Genomic DNA, 25,518 nt, shown 5'->3' on the forward strand with positions numbered 1-25,518 from the left:
AATCCGTTAATAATTTCTTCTTTCTACCGTGTTCGTACTACTGTCCTCGTAAAATCATCGTAACCGATTGTTGTAATCGGATTACAATTAACAACGTGAACATCACTCGACCATGTATGTCCATTTGGACATATCGGAATGGCACGCTTTGACGAGCAACTTGCTGTATCTACTCTAATCCATATCTGTGTGTGAAAGTCACCGTCACCGTCACGTGTCAAATTAATATCAAAGAATTCACAAGCCGTGTAAAGCCAACAACCGAAAAAAAAAAATATCAAAGAAATGTCAAAAAAGGGATTGATTGATTTTTGTTTAGCCGGTGGTGAAGTAAATGTTTATTGCTTTTAATATAAATTTAAACCGTAAAATAGGCGAACAGTGAACTCTTAATGAAGAATTAGACTTCTGCTTTAACAAAATGAAGTCTTATATCCTTGCATTTGTATTTTTCATTCAGCAATTCCAATTCATATCGGCTAGCGAAGGCGACCGATCGCCTTTTTATCAAAAGTGCGTGGTAAACTGTAAGACAGACTTCTGCGATAAAGGTAATTAAAATTGGAGCACCGAGTAACGACCGGCCTCATATAAGGACGAATATACTGCATAATTATGTTCTAAAAAGATACACTTATTCCTGAAGGAAGCCCAGTTTTAGATTTATAAAAAAATGTTTGATCATTCTAACAAGGCAATTAAATTGCACAATTTTTATGGTAATTATCTGGACTTAATTAGAAGTGAAACAAATTTACAAAGCTAATAAAATTTACAATACCAAAAACTAATGATTAGGAATACATGTATACCTACTACTTATTCTAACTTGTATGGATGATAATACCTACCAATGTTATAAAAACAATGTTACAGATGGATCATCATTTAAGACCAGCGTGGTAGATGAGCTCAGCATCTGGAGCCGGATGATGTGGAACTGTGGGGACGAGTGCCGCTACAAGTGCATGTGGCGGACTGTCCAGGGCTTCCAGGAGAGAGGATATGCTATACCAAAGTTTCATGGGAAGGTAAAAAAATTATGGCCAATTTAAATTATTTAGATTAAAGAACCATGTTTCCATTTATCTTTTTATCTTCTTATTAACACTGGCTATTCGCTAAGTAATGTTTCTTCCTATGTTTAAAAACCAGTGCTCTGGTGGACATTTATTTCTATTGCAGTGGCCTTTCGTGCGAGTACTCGGCATACAGGAGCCAGGGTCTGCGCTGGCGTCGCTGCTGAACCTCTTGGCGCACGTGTACATGCACTTGGAGATCAAACGGCGATTCACTATCAGGAGCGCTCCACTTGTGCTCTTCTGGCATGTCTTTACTGCTGTGAGTGTTACTGAGGAAGAAAACCTGTCAATCATTATTTTTTCATTGATTTAATTTGCTCTTCTCACAAGTCGAGTATACTAAGTTTGGATATTGATAGCATCAGCAATTGAAGCTATTCAAGCTAACATGCTATATTGCCATTTTCAATTCAGTATAGGTTTTGAGGGATTTGTCCCATTTTCAACTACACTTGACAATACCAAAAATAAAATTGGAGCTAAAAACGCACCTTGCAGGATACTAACAATGCTCCTTTTTGCTTGCTTATAGTTTCACATTCAACCTTTGTAACCAGCTCATGCATTAGTTTATTTCCAGGTGTGTGTGAATGGATGGGTGTGGTCCACAATATTCCACACTCGGGACAATCCCTTCACGGAGTTTATGGACTACGCGTCCGCCTTGTCTATGGTCATGGCGCTATTCATCGCTGCTATCGTTCGGTTGTTATCACAAATATTACTTTAACTTATTGTTTGGCTTTTTTAGTTAGAACACTTATGAACCTGCTGTGATGAGTAATGAGTTCCACCAGCTTTTTGTACCACATACTTATTACAAAGAGGCTTTATAATTTTGAGGACCAAATCGTGGCAATTAACGGAGCTCGGCGTGAATCTAAATCGATGATAAATTACGTCTTTTGTTTACAGGGTGTTCCATAGAAGGAGGAAGATGACTATATTCATGTTGGTTCCACCATTCATGTATTATATTGACCACGTGCGGTACCTGTATTCCGGGAATATAGACTACGAGTACAACATGATGATCAACGTTGTTTTTGGTAAGAAGAAGTAGCAAAAAACATTTTTCGTAACGGTTTTTTCCAGAAAATATCTCAAGTCCACAAATCGAAAATTAAAAAAAAAACGAAAACAAACAACATTAAATTACAAACATTTCTCAACACCAAATGCACTACTTTTTACATGGCACTTACAGTGAGGCAGTTCCACCTACCTATTTGCGAAGAACGAGGCACGACTGCAAAATGGGTAGCTTGAACTGTACTATAGCTATTATCCAGCTCTAGCAGAAGCATAAATTTTAAGCTAAAATTTTATTTAATATATCAGTTTGATAGAAGAAAAACCAGGATATCAGTTGATTAAGGTACCTGCTCGCCTTCCAGGTGCAGTCGGCTCTCTAATGTGGCTAGGATGGGCAGTTCTCCAATACCTGGCGGGGCGCAGGCACGCGTGGCGCGTCGGCGTCTTCACGCTGCTGTCGGGCGCGGCGCTGTCGCTGGAGCTGTTGGATTTCCCGCCCAAGTACAACACGTGGGATGCGCACGCGCTGTGGCACCTCGCCACCGTGCCGCTGCCGCTGCTGTTCTACCGGTGAGCCATGCTAGTGAAGAATTTATGCTTTTTTATTCAGTTTACGTCGTCGTTACGCGAAAATGGTGAGAGCACTTTTTGTAAAAACATAACAGTATGTAGAGTTAAAAAATTAAGTCGGGTTTCTTGTGGCTTTGTCACAAATTCACATACACATTACGAGTATTGTCAATAATAACGCGATTTCTTGAATTTACCTTATTCGAATGGTATTACGATATTTCGGCACACTTGCATTTTGATTGCATGCACTATGAAGTATGAACTTGAAGTAAATGCGGGTGGAATTTATTGGTAAAAATTTGGTCTACCCTCTTTTTAAATTTTAATGCTTCTGTAATTTTCTTTTGTGAATGAAGGCAAAGGCATACTGCCATGCAGCCTAGTCTTTAGTTTTGCTTTTTTTTGTTATTCAATTTTTCATTTTTTATAGGAAAAGTCTAATGCACAGTATACCATACAGCCAAACGTGGCCAAACCTTCAGTTTTATGAATTCGCAATTAAGGCGATTAGTGTCCTCAATCCGCGCCAAATGGGCATTTTGTAAAGCCTACTCCTCTTTTACTGCTGGACAGAAATAGTTGAAAAAAATATATGTTATACAACAGTTCAAGGACTACATTTGTGACGTTTGAATTTTCGCTACGTCTCTTTGTTTTGGATTAAAAAAATAAATACGGGACATCGATTTTTTACTTAAATTCCCTACTCCTCCAAAACGGCTATGTAAATTTAAAAGATTTTTGCACGAATAGATTGGGAATTCTTTAATCTTTAAATGACACGTTACGTTTTTCAATCAAACATTACTTTCATTCATAAATTTTACTTTTGATAAATTCCGAACGTTTTGCTGTTGAGGGGGCCTTCGCGGGGTGCGGGCGGCAGTCGGCCGCTGGCCTTCAGACCGGGAGGTTGTGTCACTCGCTACAAACTGACATTAGCGATCAAAATGAATTTTTTCTTTGGCTAAGTTGCACCACCTGACGTGACCTAACTTTGACCGTAGCTTTGGCGATAACCGGTGTTTTTTGTATGGAGTTAGACAGACTTTTGACGCTTGTCAAAGTTGAAGTAAGATGGTGCAACCCAGCTTTTGTTCGACAATGGATTTTATGTCAGAATTGTTCATAGAGTACGTGCAGTCAGACAATACAATTGAATTATGACGCGCTCAGACGCTATTTTCTACCTGAATAGAATCTATTAGTGTAAAAAAACTATAATTGACTCCAAAACAACTGCACTAGATAAATACAAGTAGAAAAATTATTACGTTATTTATTTACTAGGCCTTTGCAATCAGTATCCAAATTAGGAGCTAGTCAGAATCTGTAACTTAATCGATTTACGTGAAGAAAACAATTTATATTTTTCATACTTATTAGAATTAGATTTTAAATATGTTTCTTCGCGAAAATACCACAGTTAAAAATAACACCTGTAACGCCCCTGGGTCTGCGGGTGTCTGGGTGACGGTAATCATTTACCAACAGGTGATCCGTTTGCTCGTTTGCCTCCTGTCACATTAAAAAAAATTAAGATAAAGTGGTATTGAATTGTTCTATAGAGCTTATTAAAAATTTGGATACTGATTACAAAATTAGCCATTTTCGGAGTCGGTGTCGGTGTCCTACCTTTTGGTGATTCGTTTTGGAGTTGGTTTTAATTTTTAGTGAAATTAATCTATTTCATGCCTTTAGTAGACTATAGGTACCCAGTAGACCTTGTTGTTGCCACTGAAGGTGCATAGGTACTCAGTACATTGATACCATATTTTTCATGTTAAGTGCAAATAAACTTCCCTAAATTACCAAACCATGAAACGTACCTATATTATTAAAAAGTTTCGCAGATAAAAACTGAAATCCTCTTATAAGGTGATGAATTTTAGGAGCATGTCATGAAACCAAAATTATTAGCATACAAGAGCTTGTTTTAAAAAATATCTTTTTATTTATGATGGGGAATTTACTGCGGCGTAGTAGCAGAGATTTTCCGTTTGTAGATCGTAATAATTTCGAAGAATAGGGATGTTTCGTGGATAAAGCAAGAAAGTAGCAAGAGTTTGAATAAGACCGTCGGTGAACTTACCAAAAAAAAAACTCTAAATGTATTTTTCACTTTTTTAAACTTATGAAAATTAAAGAGATGAAGCGCACCAAAGTTCAGAAGATGAGGCACATGACGTCAAGGCATGCTTAAAAATGTGGCGATTTGTGTCGTCACGCGGAATTTCATCGCATCATTATCTTCGTAATTTTTTACTTGTTTAATTGAAAAATAAAAATATCCTGTGTCCAATATTTTTTGATAATGTAAAATTGACGGACCAAAAGTCTTTTTTAAAGAAACTAGCCTATTCCTATGGCCACATTCCAGCTCCATCATCAGACCCTGCAGTTTCCCTTAGAGAATTGAAGACTCATGATTTTCAAAGTAGCGTACCTACTTACATAACATTAGGTACTTGCTTATACAGGGTCAGGGGTTTGTCATCTAGCCTAGTTGTCGTCAGGAAGTTGGTCTAACTAATTCAGCTTGCAACTAATTCAGCTTGCAAGATTCCACCCGAACAAACATTTATGTAATTACCTACATACATCATAAATTGCAAGCTAAATAAAAGCTTGTAATAAAGTCGGGTTTGTTCAAATTTCGAGAACGACTGAACCGACAAAAGCATTAGAAAATTTACGAAAAATAAAATAAAATTTTATCCCGTACAAAATGTTCATGGATTTTGTTATTTTTATTAAATACCTTTACGCCTGAGTTAAATGACACCGACATCAAGGTTCATCAATTTAAGTTTAAAATAATAGCACAGAATAATAATAAGTACTACGTACAGAAGTTTTACTTCGCGAAGGTATTTAAAAAAATGTATGCTCAATGTCATTAACAATATGGTGTAATTTTAGTCCAATCAACGAGGAGATTCGTTGTATGGAGACATCCGAATAATTCGTCCGTCAATGAAACTTGGCACATGGTGAAAGTAGGTAATATAGATCATAGATATGCAAAAATCCAACAAAATTTTTTTTGGGAAGTTATGTTTTTTGACCTAAACATGAAAATCGTTAATAACTCTCTGTGTAAAAATTCTCAGCCTGAAATTCTTTCTGTATACGTACCTATGTACTACTTAGAATATGTATGTAAAAGAATCCAACACTTTTTCGATTTCAGAGATACCTGAAATTTAATTTTTAACATTTTGCACTATAACTTCTACTGAAAAATTGCTCTGCTGTAGGCATGGAAATGATTGCTATTTTCCGTTCATTTTCATTTCATGAAATGATGATTTTTATTCATGTGATTTCACATGTGAAATTTCACAGGCAATGATTTTTATTCGCAGTGTTAAAATATAGCTCTTTCATTTAATGTGCTACTTTTAATGAAGTATGAATTATGATGAACGATTGCTAATTAGCTACCTATATTGAATGTGACTTAATAACTATCTGTTTGATTTTATGTCGCACAACAAAAAACAAACAGTTCCGCAGCACAGTATGTATGCAACAAAACAATCACTAACCGCGCGACTAGTGAAAAATCATTCATTTCATCTGCCTGCTATCTAATGAAATCATACGAATCATGACAAGGAAATCTAAACCTTACTCCTTTGAGTTTAAAGTTCATATTTAAAATGCTCAGTTTCGTTCGTCATCACATGTCTTGTCCTTTTCTAACACGCACATGATCAAATCATTCCTTCTTACTCGCTCGGTCACTTAGCAGAGCAGCGCTCACGGACTTCGCTCGAATGAATCAATGAAATTCATGTGATTCGTGATTTCGTTGACTGCGAAATTATAGCAGTCTATGTGAAGAAAAATAGCAGGTGTGATTAATGAAATTCATTTCATATGATTTTTCACCTGCTATTCATGAAATGTTCCATGCCTACTCTGCTGATTTTTATTTTTTAATACGCTTTTATATGTTCAAATACATAGCTTTTCACAGTAATCCAATAGATTTTCCTTTACTATATTATAGTTCTTATTTTTACGGAATTACGTCGTGTGAATAATTGCTCCGTCAATTTTTATACATCTATTGGCCATTTGATAATATATTAAAACAGATTTATCAATAATCCAACAAATTTTCGAACGTTAACTATACTTTTAATGATATAATGCACGCGGGCAATGTAGTTCGCGGACTAAAGTCAGCGATACACTCTTATTACTACTCCCGTAAGGTTGACATTTCAAGTAACAAACCCATCCTTATCACTCGCGCGTAATTGTATTGCTGTCGCACTCGCACACTCACTGCGGCCGCATGCTGCACAGTTGCTAAAGATGGGTCATTGGACGAAATTCTACGTACTCGGCGACCGGGCTTTAGTTGTTTGTAGTAGTTACTAATTGTTGCAGACAGGGAACATAATCCATGATATGCGCAAATGATAGCTGTTATGATGAAATAATTCTTTGACTGTACATTTATAAAATCGATTAAAAATAAATACTTACCCCCTTACTAATAAAACTTACACGCTCGTTGAACAGTGTTTTAAAGTGACGTTTAGTATGGAAATGTCATTTTAAAACAGTGTTCAACAACTGTGTAACTTTTTATTAGTAAGGGGGTTATTATTCTTCAAATACATAATTGTAATCCACACTAATTTACGCTTCTGAATAATAAATTAAAAACACTGTGACGTGATTAAAACCAAAATCACAAACTAAGCATGCATTGTCAAAAGTTAAATCGTCGTCGTCGTTTCAGCCAAATGACGTCCACTGCTGGACAAAGGCCTCCCTCAAGGTTTTCCACAATGAACGGTCCTGCGCTGCCCGCATCCAGGCTCTTCCCTTGATTCAGGCTCGACCTTTACCAGATCGTCGGTCCACCTAGTAGGAGGCCTGCCCACGCTACGTCTTCCAGCCCGTGGTTGCCACTCGAGAACTTTCCTGCCCCAACGGCCATCGTCTCTACGAGCTATGTGCCCCGCCCACTGCCACTGCAAAAGTTAAATAAAAACGAAAAAAAAAACCGTCCGGTTTTGATGCTGAAGTCGTCAATATAATCACTATTCTTCTATCGCGGTAAGAAGTCTTCCTGTAGCTCTTCGGTCGGAGGAGGTTCACTCTTGATCTGTTCGGAGAACTGTCTTGAGTAAAACTGATTGTGGAACTGATAGTAGGGAATTTAGTGCAATGATTTGTATGGAGACCCCTCCACTTTGGTATAGAAGGCTCATTTTTGCACCAGTTGTTCTTTGGGTGCTCCTGAGTAGATTTCCGTCGGTAGACATCGGGAGCCCCCCCTGTGGTAGCAGGGGGAGGGGGGGGGCAAGTTTCCTTCTGCCGCGCTTCACTTTAAGGCCCATATCTTCAAAACTATAGGTATTAGGGCAAGTGTGGTGTCATTTTCGGATAATTAAAGGATGGCAAATTCATTTCTAGAACAAACTTTTTGCCTTTTCATACAAAAAAATAGAAATATTGAGAAAAAATCACAAAAACCAAAAAGTATTTTTTTTAAATAAACGTCGTTTACTTTTAAACCATTGGAGATAATCTAATAAAAAAAATATGTTCTGAAAGCTACATTTACCAGGATTATAAATATATACCATTGTATGTTACTTTTTTCGAAAAAAGTAGGTGAAAAAAATTTTTTCTTCAGGACACAGCGGGCGAATTTTACTGCGCGTCGGAAAAAAATATTTATTTTATCCATGAATTCATACTATTTGGTTCATAAGCAAGTAAGGATTATTATTTTAGAATTTATTTATAGTTCCTGGCACATCAAGCTAACATGATTTGTATTTTTTCTTCAATTAATTTTGAACTCTATGTGTAAGACATAAGGTTGAAAATAGCTTAAATACATTTTAATATTGAAAATATCATAAGAAGAAAGAACTAAATAAAGAACTTGAATTTGTCTAAACGTCTAATGATTATTATTATTATTTTAATTAACACTTTCTACATACTATTGTACCAGTGATTTAACGGAAAGGTAAGTGTGAGGAAAGTGAGGATTGATAATCATAGTACGGAAGATTATTTTTAGCACAAAGGCTACGGCTGTGACCATTTAGTTGTTTGTTCAGACAGCACCAGCTTCTGCACTACTTCTTGCACTTACTAGTGTCTGCTTGGGTCAGCATATCCGGCGCGTCTTTCCGTTCTATACATGGCCAGAACGCACCCATAGGAAACTGCTCGTGTATATTTTGTAGTGCCCGTTTGTAAATCTGTTACTCCAAACTATACACGAATTTTGCGTACTGATCGTGTATAGTTTGGAAGAGCTTGGTAAAAAAAGTCATATCCAAACTATACTCGATTAGTTTCTACTACACCACTTACACTTGACTAGAGTGTGTTTAGTTGATATTGATTTAGTAAAATATGGAATTATATTTAAAATTACATTTATTCGATATTATTACATAAAATATTATTATTTTACTGAATCTATAATAAATCTAGATTTTTAACACTATTGTAAGTGGTTTTTGAAATTAAATTGATTAGGTAGATTTCAAATTAAATAACAATTATTAGTGTAATCATAAATTCATTTAAAATGAGAGAGAGTGAGAGAAGAAAGTTCAACGTGCATTATTAATACATTATGCGAGACTTTAAATGCTAGGTTTGTATTATCGGCCGTTTGGTGTAGTGGTTCGAAACGGACTACTATTCCGGAGGTAGCGGGTTCGATTCCCGCACAGTACAAACATTTGTGTGCATGAACATATTTGTTTGTATTGGACTGGGTGTTTTATATGTATAGTAAGTATGTATTTACAAAAAAAAAGTATTTAAGTATGTATGTTTATTTATATCCGTTGTCTAGTACCCATAGTACAAGCTTTGCTTAGCTTGGGACTAGAAGCGCAGTGTAAAATGTCTAAGGAATTAAGGATATTTATTTATTATTTATTTTATTTATTAACTTTTATCTCAAGAACAAAATCATTTTGACATAATATTTCCATACCTACATAATTCTTAATTTAAGAGTTATTCGAGAATTGGTGAAAATTAAATATCAGCCCCAAAAAAAAATCTTTTCTATGGCAGAATGAGAAACACCAAAAAATCCTTTATCAAAACAATGGCACGTGTCGAAAGATGATTCAATGTTTAAAATAGACACGCAGATATGAATTATTAAGTAATAGAAAGAGAGGTCAATAAGACAAAATGACTAGCATGCAACTACTCGCGTATAAATTGTAATCACGCACTTATTACAATACATACATGATTAGTCCGTATGCGTACTGGCGATGTATATTTTGGCGCAAGATAATTGACCTAAGTCACTACAAAGTATACGCGAGCAGTACGCAGCATATGCGTACTGGTCGTGTATAGTTTGGAGGAGCTTAGTAAAAAAAGTCATCTCCAAACTATACTCGATTAGTTTCACACCCTTGCGTTCTGGCTATGTATAGAACGGAAAGACGCATATCCGGCATCAGAATACTATTAGCTGGCTTTCACTCAGACGCTTAATTCACCTAACTAATGGATAGGATTTTTTTGAATGATAGGGAATAAAAAAGGGAGAATAAAGATCCTAATGGCTCGCTGTGGACTACGCTTAGGTGTGGCCCTACATAAAATAACCCAGACAGCTTTGTATCAGCATTGGCTACTGGCAGTGTATCAAGGGGTTCGCGTATAGGGTCAGTTGCAAGCAACCGACTCAGTCTTCCCTTTACCCGACTGGTTGGGGGTGGACCAGAGTCGATAGCAACATGGAGCCTACATGGACCGATTTGCCTGTAGCTGCCGAAGCTTGCCTGAAAATGGTGAGATGTAAGTGCAAGAAGTAGTGCAGAAGCTGGTGCTGTCTGAACAAACATCTATAATGGTCTCAGCCGTAGCCTTTGTGCTAAAAATAATCTTCCGTACTATGATTATCAATCCTCACTTTCCTCACACTTACATTTCCGTTAAATCACTGGTACAATAGTATGTAGAAAGTGTTAATTAAAATAATAATAATAATCATTAGACGTTTAGACAAATTCAAGTTCTTTATTTAGTTCTTTCTTCTTATGATATTTTCAATATTAAAATGTATTTAAGCTATTTTCAACCTTATGTCTTACACATAGAGTTCAAAATTAATTGAAGAAAAAATACAAATCATGTTAGCTTGATGTGCCAGGAACTATAAATAAATTCTAAAATAATAATCCTTACTTGCTTATGAACCAAATAGTATGAATTCATGGATAAAATAAATATTTTTTTCCGACGCGCAGTAAAATTCGCCCGCTGTGTCCAGAAGAAAAAATTTTTTTCACCTACTTTTTTTCGAAAAAAGTACCATACAATGGTATATATTTATAATCCTGGTAAATGTAGCTTTCAGAACATAATTTTTTTTATTAGATTATCTCCAATGGTTTAAAAGTAAACGACGTTTATTTAAAAAAATACTTTTTGGTTTTTGTGATTTTTTCTCAATATTTCTATTTTTTTGTATGAAAAGGCAAAAAGTTTGTTCTAGAAATGAATTCGCCATCCTTTAATTATCCGAAAATGACACCACACTTGCCCTAATACCTATAGTTTTGAAGATATGGGCCTTAAAGTGAAGCGCGGCAGAAGGAAACTTGCCCCCCCTCCCCCTGCTACCACAGGGGGGGCTCCCGATGTCTACCGACGGAAATCTACTCAGGAGCACCCAAAGAACAACTGGTGCAAAAATGAGCCTTCTATACCAAAGTGGAGGGGTTCTTGCACTAAATTCCCTACTATGATTGACGAATCGGTCCGGCGGCCGGTTTATATACCGCTCCAGCTCGCCTACTAACTAGAAAATCGACGGTTCGCCCGCTTTCTGGAAGACGCGAGTACTTGCTCTAACGCGCGGGACTCGTAAACAAAGTTTTAAGGCGTCCGGATATGAGCCTTATTTCTTACGCGCTACGGTCGGTTATCGCGGGCGCGCGTGCTATCTCTGTCCTTTGCGCGCTCGCACTGTCTCTTTCTTTTCAAATACTTGCCGCGCGCATCGGCGCGCGGCAAGTATTCATCATCGGATTCATAACATATCTATAGCTATAATAAGTGCGTATAAATCATCGGATTTATAACATATCTATAGCTATAATAAGTGCGTATATGTATTTGCTGCGGTTTCTTTATGTTTATTAGGGTTCTGCGGGAAGAATTCGTAGTCGTCGTGAACAGTATGTAAAGTTCCAAAAATGTTACATGCAAATAATTATAGCAATCGAACCCTCAAATTGCAATACTCAGCGATACGAAACTAAATTCATTGAATATCGGCTATAAAATGGTTTTTGAATACGACGTGTGTTTTGTTAAGATAAGTTTTTATTTCATTGTATTTATGCATGCATAAAGTTTAGGTTTTTTATTACACCTACCTAGCTAGAATAGAGCAACAAATGACTGAGCGAGCGAGATGTCACTAGCAGCAAATTGGTGTAATAAAAAGAGATGCGTGATGCCGTCACCGTCACGTCAAACAGAACCGTTTTTTGCAAGGAAGGAATAATAACTTTATGTTTTTATGTAACTTTTGACAATGCATGTTTAGTTTGTAATTTTGATAAAATTTAATCACCCAGTGTTATTTTTAAGAGAGGTAAATAAGTGTAAATAGAATTTACGTAATTACGTGAAATAAGCTTGTTTAATATTTAGGTATGTCGATTATCTAGGTACCTACTACAATCGCTATGTTAGTACATAATTAAACCAAATACTTAAAATTAAGGCGTATGGTGAAAAACTCGCTATGGATACGCGTCTACCTTCTGTTACTTGAAATGTCAACCTTACGGGAGTAGTAATAAGAGCGTATCGCTGACTTTAGCCCGCGAACTACATTGCCCGCGTGCATTATATCATTAAAAGTATAGTTAACGTTCGAAAATTTGTTGGATTATTGATAAATCTGTTTTAATATATTATCAAATGGCCAATAGATGTATAAAAATGGACGGAGCAATTATTCACACGACGTAATTATGTAAAAATAAGAACTATAACATAGTAAAGGAAAATCTATTGGATTACTGTGAAAAGCTATGTATTTGAACATATAAAAGCGTATTAAAAAATAAAAATCAGCAGAGCAATTTTTCAGTAGAAGTTATAGTGCAAAATGTTAAAAGTTAAATTTCAGGTATCTCTGAAATCGAAAAAGTGTTGGATTCTTTTACATACATATTCTAAGTAGTACATAGGTACGTATACAGAAAGAATTTCAGGCTGAGAATTTTTACACAGAGAGTTATTAACGATTTTCATGTTTAGGTCAAAAAACATAACTTCCCAAAAAAAATTTTGTTGGATTTTTGCATATCTATGATCTATATTACCTACTTTCACCATGTGCCAAGTTTCATTGACGGACGAATTATTCGGGTTACAAACGCCTCGTTGATTGGACTATTTAGCTTGTCTCAAGAGTCAAGCAAGTTTGTCAGAAGTTTTGTTGACAAACGTCAGTGATCGGTACTGCGCCGAAGCTATAGGGCTGACTTCGGTAAAATGATGTGACGTGAGGTGCCAATCTGCAGAAAATGGCGGAGGAAATACATTATTTAGCATGAATTATCATGAATAATATTAACTACTTATTTACCTCTCAGTGTCTTCAGGCAACTTAAAAAAGTACATTCTGTGTTTTTATTATTATTTAGGCAGTTAAATACTGCACAGTATTTAGTACACCATTTTCTTTATTTTTTTCCATCATACACAAGAATACGCGTGCGTGAGTCAATGTTCGCTCGTATGTGAGGCCTTGTCGAATAGTACTCTTGTAGGGGGCAATCGTGCGTGTTTTGTTTTCGATGTAAACTCGCGGAGATGAACAGGCCTGATAATAGTCAGTAATGTATGAAGAAAGAGCTTCTATTCTGTATCTACCTACCTATGCCCGTGTATTTTTGATCGGTGTCAAATCGGAGTTTTTGGTGCGGGGTACGCGGGTGTTGCTCGCGGCGTGAAGGTCAAACGCCCAAGGTCATTGAGGACTCTAATCGCCTTAATAAACAAATCATTTATTGTGTCAGGAGTCGTAGAACAACTTTTCATTTGTATGGTAGTCGCACTAGATCTGATTTCAGTCATCTGAGTCTGAGTTAGTCTGTCTGTCCAGGTCTGTATTTTGACGGATTATTTTCGGATCGCACTACCTAGGGTTTGCTATAAATAGGAAACTAACATAGCTATTATTTCTTGTTCACAGGTTTGTCATAGACGACCTGTACTTCTTGCAAGGGTCGAGGGTATCCGAGAAAAGTGATTTTAACAAACTGACTTAAATACATTAGTAATTCTTCTAGTCATGTAATGTATTTTAATAATAACCATTAATGTATTTTGTGCAATATTTTTAACTGAAATTAAAATTAAGACCAATAAATAATGTGATTGTAATTAATTACTAACAATTTTATTTCTCATCTTCACAAGCAAAAAATTTAAATCAACGAAACTGGTCACGGATATCACTAACGAAACTACATCAACTTTCCAAAATGAATTTCTTCCACTGGTCGCCACAACGAATGCCTAGTTTGTGTCTCTTAAGCCACGCTAGCCCTTTCGTCGCCGCATTGGCTTTAGGGATATTAATACTCGCATCGTTCACTGATCTAAGTATATCCTCTCTAGTAATTGGTGTTCGAACATTAGGCTCAGGAGCCCTAGGAGTAATCATTTGGGTGTTGTGCACTAAAGCACTTCTGGCTTCATAGTTTTGCCAGTAAGCTGGGTTCCTCGTATGTCTCGGAGTGTCCCTAGAGTATGGACTATCAGATGAGTACCTGTGCCGATTCTCGTGGAACATCAGCTTCTCGTTCCAATGTCTTCTGTACTCCTGTTCCATGTATGGTCTTTTGCGCTCCTGATTGCGGTCTCTCATATGCCTGGAGTACGATATCTTCGAGTGAGCCTTCAACCTGTAGGGACTTCGGACCACGTGAGGCACGTAGCGCGGCCTCCTTTCCACTCGCTGGCTGTATATTGTCTGGTAGTCGTCGGAATTACCATCAGATTCATCTTCCACGTCATCTGTTGGACTCACTTGGACCTGTTCTTCTACCTTCTTCTTAGATTTACCATTAAATAGCTTTACCGACTTGAACATTTTGCTGAACAATCCCTTCTTGTCTGGTTTCTGCAAAACAATGGTACTATTAGTAGCAATATCTTACATGAAATAATATTTTCCAGTACATATTTGTGGAAATAACCTCAGCCGATTCTATAAACGTACAGCTTGCGTACCTTCACAGGTTCTGCCGCCTGCACGTAAGTGTCATGGACACTGGCTTCGGAGTACGAAGCCTCGTCGTCGCTGGCGGTGGTCTCCGGGCTCTGCTCCTCATACTCCCTTTCTTCCTCTATCTTGTTCTGCCTGTTTTCGTGAGCATCGATATTCTCCAAGTAGTTTTCAATGCGGCTGTTCCTCAAGCGACGCTCCGTGTCCGTCGTGCTCACGATCTGAGACCGCATGCTCAGCGTGTTGGACATCAGCCTGCTATTCATCGTGGTAATAGGCGTCGCAGACTTTTGCAGATTCCTGGAGCCATTGGTTTTCATGAACTTCCTCATGCCCTCGTCCAGAACGCTAGGTCGATACAGCGATTTGTTGACGGAGACGCGAGGCGTCGACTTCAGGTCGTTGTATTCGCTGGCTGACGTGTCTTTGGCGGGGAAGTCCATGTTGACCGCCATGGATTTGTAAATCTCTTTTATAAGTTTCTCGGTCTCTTTGCTTCGCTCCTTCGAGTCGGTGTTAGTGGCGGCGGTGGCAGCGGGTTTTGGTTTCGGTATCTTGGGGACGTGCGAGCTGTTTCGGTAGCAACCCGCGCACATGTGGCGTCCAGGCGTCTGTATAAATACGGGAAAGTTTTGCATGCATTTGGCCGACGGACAGGGGAAGTTCGGATAGCAGCAAGGTCCCGAAGTCATTTGACGCGAGCACGATGCGACGTAGGGGTTCATATTGTATGGACTATAAGTAAAGCTGTGAAGGAGACTGGAACATCCCGGGACATTCCCTTGGGACGACCCTTTTTGGACGACGGCATCTTTAGTTGACTTGTCTTTGATTTCGGACGTCTTTTTAAGTTGCGTGTTGGTCTTCACTTCCGTAAGTACAGATTGTAAGATGCTCTTAATTTGATTCAACGTCTGTTCAGTTTTCTTCTCCTCCAGGAGGGCTTGATCTATTTGCACGCTCTGGGTGGTTGTGGTCTGACATTCGGTGTCGTTCAGAATATTCGTTAGACATTCAGCATTTTTACAACTCGCTGGTTTGTCAGGCTTTATCGGTTCTTGTATTATATTGCCAGCGTTTAAGCGTTTCATGTAAACGTCGCCGCAGTCTATGCAACAGCTATTAGACGTTTCGGTCTGTCTCAGCCTGTCGACTTTCAGTTCGTTTCTTTTGGGAGGCACCCGGCGTGCTTTCTTTTCCATCTTACTGTAAATAGCCATCGGCGTCCTTTTCGGACAGCCGGCAACGGGTGCAACTCGGGCGTAGTGATTGATAACTAAAGGTTGGAATCGAGTCTTCTGAGTTATCTTCTCCGGGCGATATCTCGCGTTTATTTTGGCTACCTTGTTTTTGGGGATTTCGTAATCGTAACGGGGACTCGCACTCGCGGGTTTCTCCCGAACGGGGACCATGTCGTAGAGGCTCGAGTCGTAGAAGCCGGCGTTGTTCACGGAACACGCGGGGTAGGTGTTGAGGACATCGGTGTAGCGATGGGTGGCCACGTGGCGGTCGATGTTGTGGCAGGCGCCGCGGCAGCACGAGCACAGGTCGGAGTCGGGCGCGGCCGGGCGGCTGTCGGCGTCGCGGCACACGGGCGACGAGAACTGGCTCGAGCGGTCCCCGAGCGACAGCTCGCGCGGCACCGGCGCCGGCGCGTACTGCTTGCGGATCATCTCCGTCAGGTACGTGCGGCTGATCGCCTCGCGCTCCCGCGTCGGCGACTCGTCCGCGACGGCCCCCAGGTAGTCGTTGAACGGGCCCGTCGTGGTCTGGGCGTAGTAGACGAACTGCGTTTTGAGCGCTTTGTCCTTCTTTTTCGACTTTTTCTTTTTGGATTTCCCGAAGAGCCCCTTGGACTTGTTTTCGTCGGCGGACGCGTCGGTGGAGTAGCAGGCGCACTGGTGGTCGGCGGTGGGCTTGGGGCTGGCGGCGAGGACGGGCTGCGGCGGGTGGCAGGCGGGCTCGCGGCTGTGGCGCGGGGAGCATAGTTCGCAGGGCGCGCGCGGCTCGGCGCATGCTCGCGGCAGGTGCGCGCGGCACACGGCCACGTGCGGCGCGGGCGAGGCGTCGGAGCTGGCGCGCGTGTTCGCCTTGGCCTCGTCCAGCTGCTTCTCCAGATTTATGATTTTCTGCTGCAAGTCGGTCACGTCTATTGGAATGCAAGATATTATTTTCACTTCGGTCTGAGATGGACTGTTTCCTGAAATCGAAATTTGGATTAGAAACGGAAGGTTACAAACGTTTATGCGATTTGTGCTTCTCCCGGTCCCGAGCCGGCGGAATGGAATGCCAAAGATGTTGAGGCTCGGGACCGGAGAGGCATAATGAACAGAAAATTCACATATACCTAAGTTAAATGCAACTCTACGTAGAAAATTTTCGACACCTTTGAATCGTTGTTGTTTAGACTTGGATGGCAGGTTGTTTTTGCTCATTGTTCTGAACCGAAACCAACCACTAGGAATCTGGTGCCTGCGGTCCTACATACGTGACCGTCAGTGCGAATTCGTAATATTTACCGAAATTTTCATTTTGGTATTCCAAAATTGCAAGTTATTTGGTCAACTAAATAGACATTTCAAAATAAACTTTTGAGCGAATTAGATTTTTGTGTCATTTTTTGCTGACTGAATTGTCATTATTTGACAGCAGTTTCTGTCAACATGATAGATGAATTTACTTTTCTTCTGTTGTTTGACACACTATCTATGTCCTTGAAAACAAGTTTTGTTTAAGATGGATCTCAAACTACAAGTTAAATGGATGGTGGATTCGGAACCGCAAACTTTTTTACCAAAGCCAAGCTGGACAGGTTTGAAATAAGCTGCTAGCTTATCTGAAACAGACATATAGTTAAATAAACTGGTATAAAGGTTAAAAATAAGTCGTCATTATTGTTTGAGACACCTTTATTGTCATTCACAAGTGCATTCGCTAACTCTCTACATTTTACAAGCTTTACACAACTGTACAATAGGAATCAAGGGATACAGAGTATCGAGAGTACATCCAACGCAAGTTTAACGTGAAGGTTTAAGTTACATTAAGATTCAATACACTGCACACTTACATGGGTGATAATGTTATGTAGCATCAAGGAAATATGGTTCGAATGGAGTGGGCATAAGGAATATAGCACATTGACCAGTTTAAAAAGACAGCAAGTAAGAAATATTACGGCTCGCAGGGTCGACAAAACGTGCATCGTATGCGCACGTAATATACGGTCTTTATTTGCTTAATGCTACATAACTGGAGGCAAAGTTTAGAAGCATTAGAATTCCAATTCGCAAAAGAAATCGTATACGATTCTGCAGCTTCGTTCAACATATGCGTACCCTGAAGTCTAGTACGATATTTTACCGATTTGCCAAGCATTATTTAGTAAAAAAAACAGAAAAATAAGACTATGCGTGAATGATTACAGTAAACTTTTTGCTAATATTTAGTAAAACACTAGACCCATAATATTTATTTTATAAAATAGAATAAAATGCGTGTGCAATGTTTTCAAAATAAGTATAAAAACAATGTATGAGTCAGTGTTAAAATTGTGTTATATTATGTTAGGTTTTAACAAAAATGGGACAAAAAAGGTTGTCATTATTTCTTGGACTGTTTTCCTATGCCTTGTTTCATTTTGGTTGTTAATGATTTTTAGAACATATCATAATATAACATAATTCTTAAATACACCAACTCATCGGTATAGAAAATCAACAATAAAAATAAAATAACGGGTTCAACAAACGTTATGTACAAGTAACTACAAGTAATAAGCTCTGCTCATACTGGAATGTCTTCTATCTTGTCTTCGGATATCTACATTCGTTGGCGAATATTGCACTTAGGTGTGGCATAAAGTGTTGATTTCTTTAAAATTATTAAAGAAATCACTGGTGTTTTTTAATGCGCAATTTAAATAGCGCGTGTGGTTTGGCCCTCACATGAAGGATTATTTTTATGTAAGTCGACATAGAACTCAGGTTTCTACGTACGAAATTAGTAACTTATATTTTAATTATTAATGGTGTTATTCAATTATATTGATTGGAAAGTAAGTTGCAGTAATATTCATGTCAGTATTTTAAAAAGAAGTAAGTATACGATTTTTCATTAATTCAATTACATATACATATTATCATAATTCATTCAGAGGTCTACTGTTCTTACTTACGCTAAGGTTATGTAAACGAAATTAAATATTGAAATAGTAATTCATCCTAAACTATGATCAGTCAATGGTCAGGCAAGGATGTCAGTTGATAGAATACATACCTATAAAGTTGTATTTAATTTGTGCTTTTGGTTTTGTATAATTTGTTATAATTTCAATTTACACAAATTCGCACTATGTTCATCAAATTCGAGTAGTATGTTTATTTAATTTATTGTGATAGTACTGTGCCAGCAGTTTTTTTTTCAATTTAGATTCTAGTAGCTGTAGACCTAGCTTTAATAAGTATATTTTTAACATTTCGAATAATTTTCTGTATTTCAATTGACAATCGATAAGTTTTGTGCTTTAAATCACAGCCGATCGACAACAGTTTTAATTTTTACTTTAGTATAGATAACTATTGAAGAAAAGTTGTTTCATACGAGTGGTCTATGAAACTTCGTACAATGATCAAATATCTCCAAAACACGGTTTACCGTTTATTATAGTGTGAGGCGAGATGCGGCATATGTTGTATGTTGATATGTATAGTCCGACAAAGGAAATCCCATACTAGATATAATTTTCATACTTATGATACTCTAATACAAGATAGATGCTTTGTGGCAAGAGATTTTTAGCAATATATGAGTATTTCTCAAAAAAAATGTACATTTTGAAAAAAAAAAGTGTGCTTTGAAACAGTTCAAAAGTTTTATATTTATAAATCATCACACAAAAAAAACACACACACAATTTTGAAGGATGAATATTAATCTTTAAGATAACGAAGAATTATAGCTATAATCCTACTTATTACCAAATATTTAGATATTTTAAAAATAGTCCTTTTTTACCTTTCATACAAAAATCTGTTTGCCACCCTAGCTTTTTCATGTGTTTTTGTTTCATAAAATGCGATACGTAACTAAATTATTGTAAAGGATGATGGGCACAAATGTATGGAAAGTGGTACCCGCTCCAATAGCCATAACTAATATATATTTTAAAAGGCCTTTAGATGTAGGAAAATGTCTGCTATGGGGCCAGATCTAATTCACGTTTTGAAAGCAGTAATTCCACTAAGTATTATAATGAAAGTATAACACAATCATCCATGTATACGAGTATGTATTATGACTACAATCTATTAATATAACTAAAAGAAGCATTGAAAAGGAAAGGATTATACCTACGATGAACTACCCAAGCTATTAGATCTTTATTCGCTTTCATCATCATCATCGTGATCATTTTAGCCATAGGACGTCCAGTTGAACATAGGCCTTCCCCAATGATTTCCACAATGGCCGGTTGGTGGCGGCCTGCATCCAGCGCCTTCCCGCTACCTTTGTGAGGTCGTCGGTCCATCTTGTGGGTGGACTTGTTGGGTCTTGTGAGTTTATTCGCTTTAGCAACCCATAATAAAACTCTTAAGAAGTAATAGACATACAAGCCTTTACGGAAGAATTTGTCGTAGAATTATGTGCCATTGAATTAGTGGAATATAATTTTCTAATAATCTCCATCTACCGCACAGATAGAGAGATAGAAAAGTTCTTTACACAAATACAGTCTTTGCTAAACCACATCACAAAACATTCAATTACAAAACAAATAATCATAGCTGGAGACATTAATATAGATATAACAAAAAACGCCCCTATCGCGTGCCGATTCATTAATATATTGAATTCGTTTGGTCTGAAATGTTTAATTAATACACCTACACGTGAAACACCAAATAGCTCAACGTGCATTGATCAGATTATAGTTAGTAGAAATGTAAGTATACAGTCAGAGGTTAAAAAATTCCAGTTATCAGATCATAACTCCTTGATTGGAAAAATCTCTCTAGACCGCAAAATTTGTGATAATAAAATTGGACACAAAATAAAAAAACGGATATTTAGCAATAATTACATGTCTCATTTCAAATCCGAATTGCAAACAATTCCTTGGCATAACTTAATAATTCCAAAAAATGATATTAATATAAATTATAATGTATTTCATACCAAAATAAAAGCATTATTAGACAAATACATACCGCACAAAACAATTATAATAAAAAGTACACGAAAAACAAAATGGATTACTAAAGGTATAAGAAAGAGTTGCTATCATAAGCGAATCCTACGCTACCTCTTAACTAAATTCGAAAACGAGTCTTTAAAAACATACTCAAAATTATATTGCAAAATACTAAAGAAAATTATATGTACAGAAAAAAGAAAATCGAATATACATAGAATAAAATCCTCTAAAAATAAATATAAAACAATGTGGAGTATGATCAACGAAAAATTAAAATTAAATAAACAAAAACACGAAAACATTACTTTGAATGTCAATAATAACATTACTACCTGCCCAACTGAGATTGCAAATATATTTAATACCTACTATAGATCTATAAACCCTGTTGACAATCAAACACACTACTACAGTGCAAACTCTTTGCTCAACTCATTTTACTTGGGCAGCGTATCTAATATAGAGGTAAAAAAAGCTATCCTAGGCTTAAAACGAAATAACACTTTTGGCCACGATGAGATTCCGGCTACGCTCCTAGTGCACTGTATTGACGAATTTGTAAAACCCCTAACATTGCTAATTAACCAATCTTATAGTGAGGGTAAATTTCCAGAATCTCTTAAACTAGCTGTTATCAAACCTATATTCAAAAAGGCCGATAAGTCAGATCCTTCAAATTACCGCCCCATCGCACTTCTGTCAGTAATATCAAAGTTATTTGAGAAAATTATATGCCAAAGAATGTATCACTTCTTAGAAAAAAATGACGTTTTCAACAAAAACCAACATGGATTTCGCAAGAACCGCTCGACGACTTCGGCTGTATTTGATATTGTTGTAGAAGTACTCGAAATTCTAAATAAAAATATGTGCGCCGTAGCAATTTTTATGGATTTGTCCAAAGCTTATGACAGGGTCCTTCACAGTGTACTCTTACAAAAGTTACAATCCGTCGGAATTCGTGGGGTAGCAAAAGAATGGCTCGCCTCATATTTAAGCCAAAGAAAGCAACTTGTTGAAGTGCAACATTATCACGAAACAACGCGCGTTATTAGTCAGGTTCGCTCTCCTGCAGAGCTAGTATCAGGGTCTATACCACAAGGAAGCGTGCTCGGATGTTTACTTTTCTTAATTTACATCAATAACCTTCCCTCTGCGGTACGCCACAAAGTGGTCCTATTTGCAGACGATGCAACACTCTTGGTCTCTTGCAGTTACGATAATTTGAGCAGCCTGAATAACACATTAACAGAAGCACTTCATGAAATTAAATCACATTTAAAAGATATAGGCTTAACACTAAATATTGAGAAAACCAAATTGATGCAGTTCCGGCCATATCAAAGATCGGGAATATCCTTTAATTTAACTCACGATGGACAAAACATCGAGGAAGTCAAAGACTTTAAGCTGCTGGGTATCTCTATAGACGCGACTCTAAGTTGGAAGAATCATGTTGATACTTTAGTGGGTAAACTGAGTCGATTCTCATATGCGCTGCGCGAACTCAGAAAGGGTACAAACGTAGAGTGTGCACTTACCGCGTATCATAGTCATGCCGCAGCCTGGATAAGGTACGGAGTGGTACTGTGGGGCAACGCTACTAACGTACAAACCGTACTAATCCTGCAAAAACGCTGCCTTAGGATCATAACACACACAGCTCCGAGACAATCATGCAGGCAGATATTTGTTCACTTAAAGGTTCTCACTGTGACGTGTATGTATATCTTTGAGTTAGGGCGACTAGTGAAAAAATATCCCCACTATTTTAAAAAAATTGGTGACCTACCTGGAAAACAAAACTCTCGACGAGAAAATAATTTAGTACTGCCTCCATCCCGTTTGACACTGTACAACAATGGTCCACTATTTATGGCAATTAAAATTTATAACCACTTGCCCAACTCAATCAAAGCCCTCCAAGGTAAAAACTTCGAACAAATATTAAAAGAATTGTTATTAAGTAAGGCATATTATTGCTTAAAGGAGTATTATGACGACAAATTGTAACCATTGACTATTAGTGTAATACTATTTCTATTAATATTATTATTTTGAACTTATTATTAATTTTAACATGATTATTAGTATTGACATTAAATAATGAACTGGAATTTAAATGTTATGAATTGGATTATGAAATTGTTAAGCATGCATAATTTATTTTTAGTATTTCTTTTTAAATTTTAGTGATAATTTTATTAATAACCGAATATTGTAATACCCTGTCAGGGTTCATTTGAGGATGTATACGTATGTATTAGCTTAAGACCTTCTCACCAAATGAAGCAATAAAGTATTATGAATATGAATTATGAATAAAACTTTAACCCCTTTATTAATAAAAGTTACACCCTAGTTGAACTCTGGCTTAAAATGTCATTTGGTATGGAAATGTCATTTTAATCCAAGGTTCTTCCTAGGTGTAACTTTTTATTAATAAGAGGGTAGTACTTCTTTAAATAAAAATATTTATTTCACAATCATCCCCATCAATAATTATACAGTTAAGGAAGGATGCTGGAACAGTAAACCCTTCCTGACTCGCATAACCTAAGTACCATACGATGGACACGTATGATACTTCTTCTTTTTCTTCCTCGGTCTCTTCCTCCCTCACTGATGAGGATCGCGACCACAGATAGTGTTCCTCCACAGACTGCGGTCATAAGCTGTGTGGACCGCACGATGCAAACTCCCGCCCACCGTCTTCCTCACCGCGTCCGACCATCTCGTCGGTGCCCTGCCCCGAGCGCGTCCTCCTTCATACTGTATGATACTTAGGTTACACAAAAAGTATATTTATCTTCGAACGCAACCAGATCTGAGGCTGGTGGCCATAGTAAATGTTGTTCGTCTTGGTAAGACCTTTCAAATGACACTACAAACATTACTATTGGAGCCGGGTACCATTCTGCAAAAAAGTATGTATATCTTCGTACACAACCAGATCAGAGGCTGGTGGTCATAGTAAAAGTTGTTCATCTTGGTAAGACCTTTCAAACGATACTGGACTCATATCTATTGGAGCCGGGTACCATTTTGCCCATTGTCCTTTCTTTGTATTATCGTTCTACAGTAATCGCAGTTTCTGTATCAAATTGATTTTCTATGGGGTGTCATAATGAATTGGCAATTTAAAGCAATAAAACAAAATGAGTCGCTCTCATTTACTATTTCGTTATTTACTCTTTAGTTACGATTTATTTCTACTTTCCCATGGTTTCTGAACAATTCCGTATTTATTTTACACGGACAACAATAGCTGCACTCTGAATGGCTGTTGACCTGACGTCTCCGCCATAACATCTATCGCGAAAATTAGTGAAAACGTGTGTGTTTTGTGGGATTACTTTTTCGTAACAGGCAGTAAAATCAGCGATTTTATATAGAACGGTAAGTCTTCATTTAACCGTTTTTTGTAATACGTGTGGTACGAACATTTAGTAAGCTTTTATATTTGCTGTAACAAATTTTATCAAAAAAATACTTGTTTCTGATCTCATTTTGTCTAATATTTCGTTACGTTTTTTACGAATTTCGTTACGTTACGAAAAAGTACAACATAATGCTGAGTGTATACTGTTATTACCTGACTAAGCATAGTAATATTCACTACTTAATTTATTTCAAAAAATATAGAGCGTTAATAACAAAAGGATTGGATACTATCTGCTTTACAGAAGTGCCACCAGCAAAAAATTATCAAATCATTTAGATTACGTTTTTATGTGATTACTTCTTTTGTTTTTTTAGGAATGCCGCCAAAAACCAATGCCGAAAGGCAAAAAGCTTACAGAGAACGACTCAAAATGGATAAACATGATGGAACAAAAATAATTTTATTAAAATATTATGAATGATTACTCCCTTATTTTATTTCTAACCCCTTAATATTACCCCGTATTTGGGTGCATACTTACAAATATTTCGAATTGAATAAATGAAGAGCATTCACAATATTTCGCCAATGTATAACAAGCCTTATGGCCTTACTATTTCGTTACTACTATTTCGTTACGTACATTTTTTTTGAGAAATACTCATATTATTATTTACACATCTACTCTTAAATTATAACATATACTTGTGCTTTACGTCTGACTGCTATAACGTTATACGAGTTTAAGTAGAGCAAGTAGGTACCTACTATTGAAAAAAGATGGAGCGATGAGTGGAAACAATTTTAGCAATACACTATTTGTGCGTTGACATTGTCATAATTCTTAGATATAAAATCAGAAGTTCCAAAGTACCATAAAGTACATTTTGAACAATTTCTTTATACTGTTTGGTTCGTAAAGTTTTATCAGATACAAAAAATAATAATTAAGATACTATAATCG

The 25,518-nt window shown here is 37.3% G+C and overlaps 2 protein-coding genes across 2 annotated transcripts; one reads left to right on the forward strand and one right to left on the reverse strand.

Moving 5' to 3' along the window:
* The first annotated feature begins 282 nt into the window (after positions 1-282).
* On the forward strand, positions 283-14,126 carry LOC135071607 (post-GPI attachment to proteins factor 3). Its single transcript, XM_063965366.1, has 7 exons — positions 283-551; positions 877-1,031; positions 1,186-1,341; positions 1,663-1,787; positions 1,998-2,131; positions 2,480-2,687; positions 13,936-14,126. The coding sequence occupies exons 1-7, from the start codon at positions 422-424 to the stop codon at positions 14,009-14,011; spliced, it is 984 nt and encodes a 327-aa protein (XP_063821436.1). The 5' UTR covers positions 283-421; the 3' UTR covers positions 14,012-14,126.
* LOC135072101 (uncharacterized) lies at positions 14,127-16,989 on the reverse strand. The gene is made up of 3 exons (XM_063966052.1): positions 16,978-16,989; positions 14,979-16,934; positions 14,127-14,868 (listed from the first exon to the last, which is right to left on the reverse strand). The coding sequence occupies exons 1-3, from the start codon at positions 16,987-16,989 to the stop codon at positions 14,215-14,217; spliced, it is 2,622 nt and encodes an 873-aa protein (XP_063822122.1). The 3' UTR covers positions 14,127-14,214.
* Positions 16,990-25,518: the final 8,529 nt, after the last annotated feature.

The sequence above is a fragment of the Ostrinia nubilalis genome, chromosome 5 (genome assembly GCF_963855985.1).
Source record: "Ostrinia nubilalis chromosome 5, ilOstNubi1.1, whole genome shotgun sequence".
NCBI classification, from domain to species: Eukaryota; Metazoa; Arthropoda; class Insecta; order Lepidoptera; family Crambidae; genus Ostrinia; species Ostrinia nubilalis.

Excerpts from the sequence above, each read along its gene's own strand:
- LOC135071607 (XM_063965366.1), top strand. The coding sequence starts at position 422 with ATGAAGTCTTATATCCTTGCATTTGTATTTTTCATTCAGCAATTCCAA. Across the intron at positions 1,788-1,997 it reads TTCATCGCTGCTATCGTTCG|GGTGTTCCATAGAAGGAGGA; the intron begins GTTGTTATCACA and ends TTTTGTTTACAG. Across the intron at positions 2,688-13,935 it reads CTGCCGCTGCTGTTCTACCG|GTTTGTCATAGACGACCTGT; the intron begins GTGAGCCATGCT and ends TCTTGTTCACAG.
- LOC135072101 (XM_063966052.1), bottom strand. Across the intron at positions 14,869-14,978 it reads AGGCGGCAGAACCTGTGAAG|AAACCAGACAAGAAGGGATT; the intron begins GTACGCAAGCTG and ends ATTGTTTTGCAG.